The following is a 2,500-nucleotide window of genomic DNA, read 5'->3' as shown; positions in this document are numbered from 1 at the left end:
CGGGAGGAGGAGGAGGAGGGAGTGAAGTCAGCTGACATAAATATCGGCAGGTGGCGGGCGCCTGCATGCCTGCCAGCTGGGCCGCAGACGCACGCCCGCAATTAGCTGCAGGCGTCGTGCAGCCGCCCGGAGGAGGGACCCCAGGCCAGCTTCCCCCCCCCCGAGGGCACGGGGCTTTCTGACGGGGAGGAGCCATCCTTGCAGGAGGGGAAGGCAGGCGTGGTCACTGTGTGGGGAGTGGAAGGCCGGGTTGCCCAGAGGGATCGTGGCACCCTAAGCCAAGCCCTGAGCCATGGAGGTGGAGGAGTCCCGCGTCAGGGAGTTGCACGCGGCCTACCTGTGCGTCAAGCCCACCGTTGCGGAGGACCTGGCGAGCCGCGAGGAGTTCAAGCGGGCCCTCCAGTACGCGGGCCACAACCCCACGCCCAGGTTCCTCTCGGAGCACTGGGGGGACGGCCTCACAGAAAGCCTCACCTACGAGAGGTTTTGCAGCATTGCCGAGAAGCTCCCCGAGACGGTCATCGACGACGTTGAAACCTTGTTCATGAAGGTATTTGGCGTTGCCGATGGGAAGGTGGGTGAAAATGACTTCCGCAAACTCCTGATGACGAACGAGAGCCTGGGTGACCTCAGCGAGGCTGATCTTGACTACATCTTGCAGGACGCAAATGTCATTGAAAACGGGGTTGTTGATTGCAGTAAGCTGGGGAAGGTGATTATGCACACCATCAGCGAAATGAAGCAGATGAGCCTGCAGAAGCTAGAGGAACGTTCCAACCTCCAGCGCATCAACTCCAAGACTTTCACGAGGAAGAAGCGCGAGAGGTTCACCGGGCCGGAGGGGAGTCCACGCTCCCTCCACCTAGTCTCGGCTCTTAACGTCGATGGCTGGAGTGAGTCCAGTCTGAAGGGGTGTTTCTACTTGGACAAGGTGAACATTCTGGCCCACCAGTATTCCTTGGAGATTACCTGCATGGGGCCGACGGTGGTGAAAATGACTCCAAAGGTCGGCCCCAAAGATGCAACGGATGAGGTGGTGGATGCCTTGGCGTATGTGTTTCGGGAATCGCCAGAAGGAATGAGGAATTACGTTGGTTTTACAGATAAGAGGGACAGTGATGGCTCCTATTACTGGCACGATGTCCTAAAGGAGGGGCGATACGTCGTGATTCCCTTTACCAGCGGCTGCCGGCTGCAGGAGAGAACGCACGAGCCAGAGGGACAAATTGAATTGGTGGAGAGCAAGGGGAAAGTCACACTCACGCCTGAATTCAGACTAGTCCTCGAGGAGATCTTCCACCAAGGTTGACCTCGATGGGAACGGACGACTCAACCGCCAGGAGTTCAATCTATACAACTGGAGGACCTCGGGCGAAGAAGTCCAGGATGACGAGTGGGCGGTGGTGCAGAGCAACTTTGATGTGGAGGCCGACGAGCTGACGCTCAGTGGATTCCTTGCCCTGCATCAGCTGGAGGCAGAGGACAACGGAGGCGACACGGACGATCTGTGGGTGTCACTCGAGGCCATGGGGTACAACCGGATGGGCCAGCAGGACCAGGCAGCTCCGTTTGTGCTGAGTGTCTTTAGCCAAGTGTGTCAGCCCACTCTCTTGGTGTCTGGCCTGAAGAGTGGTGGCCTGCTGCTGGACAAGGCCGTCATCCGATCCATCATGGAAAATGCAGAACCCATCAAGATCAAAAATATGATAGACCTCATCAAGTACGAATTCCTGGGCAAAGATCGTGGCAGCATCGTCATCCAGAATAAGGCCCACAGCAAGGTCATGGTCCGTGTGGATTGTTCCGGCAGCACGAACGTGGCCACGAACAGGCCAAACCTAGACTGGACTGTCGAAGTGGCTGGAAAATCTGCAATAATAGCCCACCAGTTGATGCCAAAGAAACTTGGAGAGCCTTGGAATGTGGTTTGTGTTGAATATCTCATTAAATAGTCTTTGCTAGCAGACTTGGGCATCTATTAAATGCAGCTTTACTTATGCCTTCATATTTTGTTTGTATGCTTAGCTTATGCATTGCTGCAGTATTACCCATAACAATTGTATACTGCAAGTCCCATGTCAACTATTTTTGTAACAATGCATAAGAATGTTATTTCATAGTTTTTTCTATTTGTTAAATTTAGTATTCTGAATATTCTTTTATAGTTTTCAAGATTAACTGCTTCTGACCATGTTTTTCTTGTGTATTTTCTCTCGCCACTGTGATAGAATATCTGAAAAATTTTCTGTGCAAGGTACAGATTTATGAGAGCAAAAACATATTCTTCATTTTCATTCAGAATTAATTCTAATGGAATAATAGGATCTTTATGGCATATGATACATTACTTGATTCCAACCAGTAAGCATAGACTATAAGTGAGAGTAGAATTTGAGAGTTTATATATGATTATTCCTTAGACATGGTAACTTTGTCTATTTAGATAGGTCAGATATCTAACCTTGTGTGTGTGTGTGTGTGTGTGTGTGTGTGTGTGTGT

At 51.4% G+C, this 2,500-nt stretch overlaps 2 protein-coding genes across 5 annotated transcripts in view; both read left to right on the top strand.

Moving 5' to 3' along the window:
• Nucleotides 1–2,500, top strand: part of LOC119575474 (UDP-N-acetylglucosamine transferase subunit ALG13 homolog) — a 10,196-nt gene that overhangs the window by 448 nt on the left and 7,248 nt on the right. The window lies entirely within an intron of this gene.
• LOC119575461 (EF-hand calcium-binding domain-containing protein 7-like) overlaps nucleotides 1–2,500 on the top strand; it is a 2,657-nt gene that overhangs the window by 135 nt on the left and 22 nt on the right. The window contains 2 exon segments of the mRNA XM_037923098.1: nucleotides 1–1,303; nucleotides 1,305–2,500. The exon segment at nucleotides 1–1,303 is cut by the window's left edge and continues 135 nt beyond it; the exon segment at nucleotides 1,305–2,500 is cut by the window's right edge and continues 22 nt beyond it. Of these exon segments, the coding sequence (XP_037779026.1) occupies nucleotides 293–1,303; nucleotides 1,305–1,952 (1,659 nt within the window). The 5' untranslated portion in view covers nucleotides 1–292 and the 3' untranslated portion in view covers nucleotides 1,953–2,500.

This window comes from Penaeus monodon, chromosome 1 (assembly GCF_015228065.2).
Source record: "Penaeus monodon isolate SGIC_2016 chromosome 1, NSTDA_Pmon_1, whole genome shotgun sequence".
Classification (NCBI taxonomy): domain Eukaryota; kingdom Metazoa; phylum Arthropoda; class Malacostraca; order Decapoda; family Penaeidae; genus Penaeus; species Penaeus monodon.
This window is presented reverse-complemented; position numbering and strand designations above follow the sequence as displayed.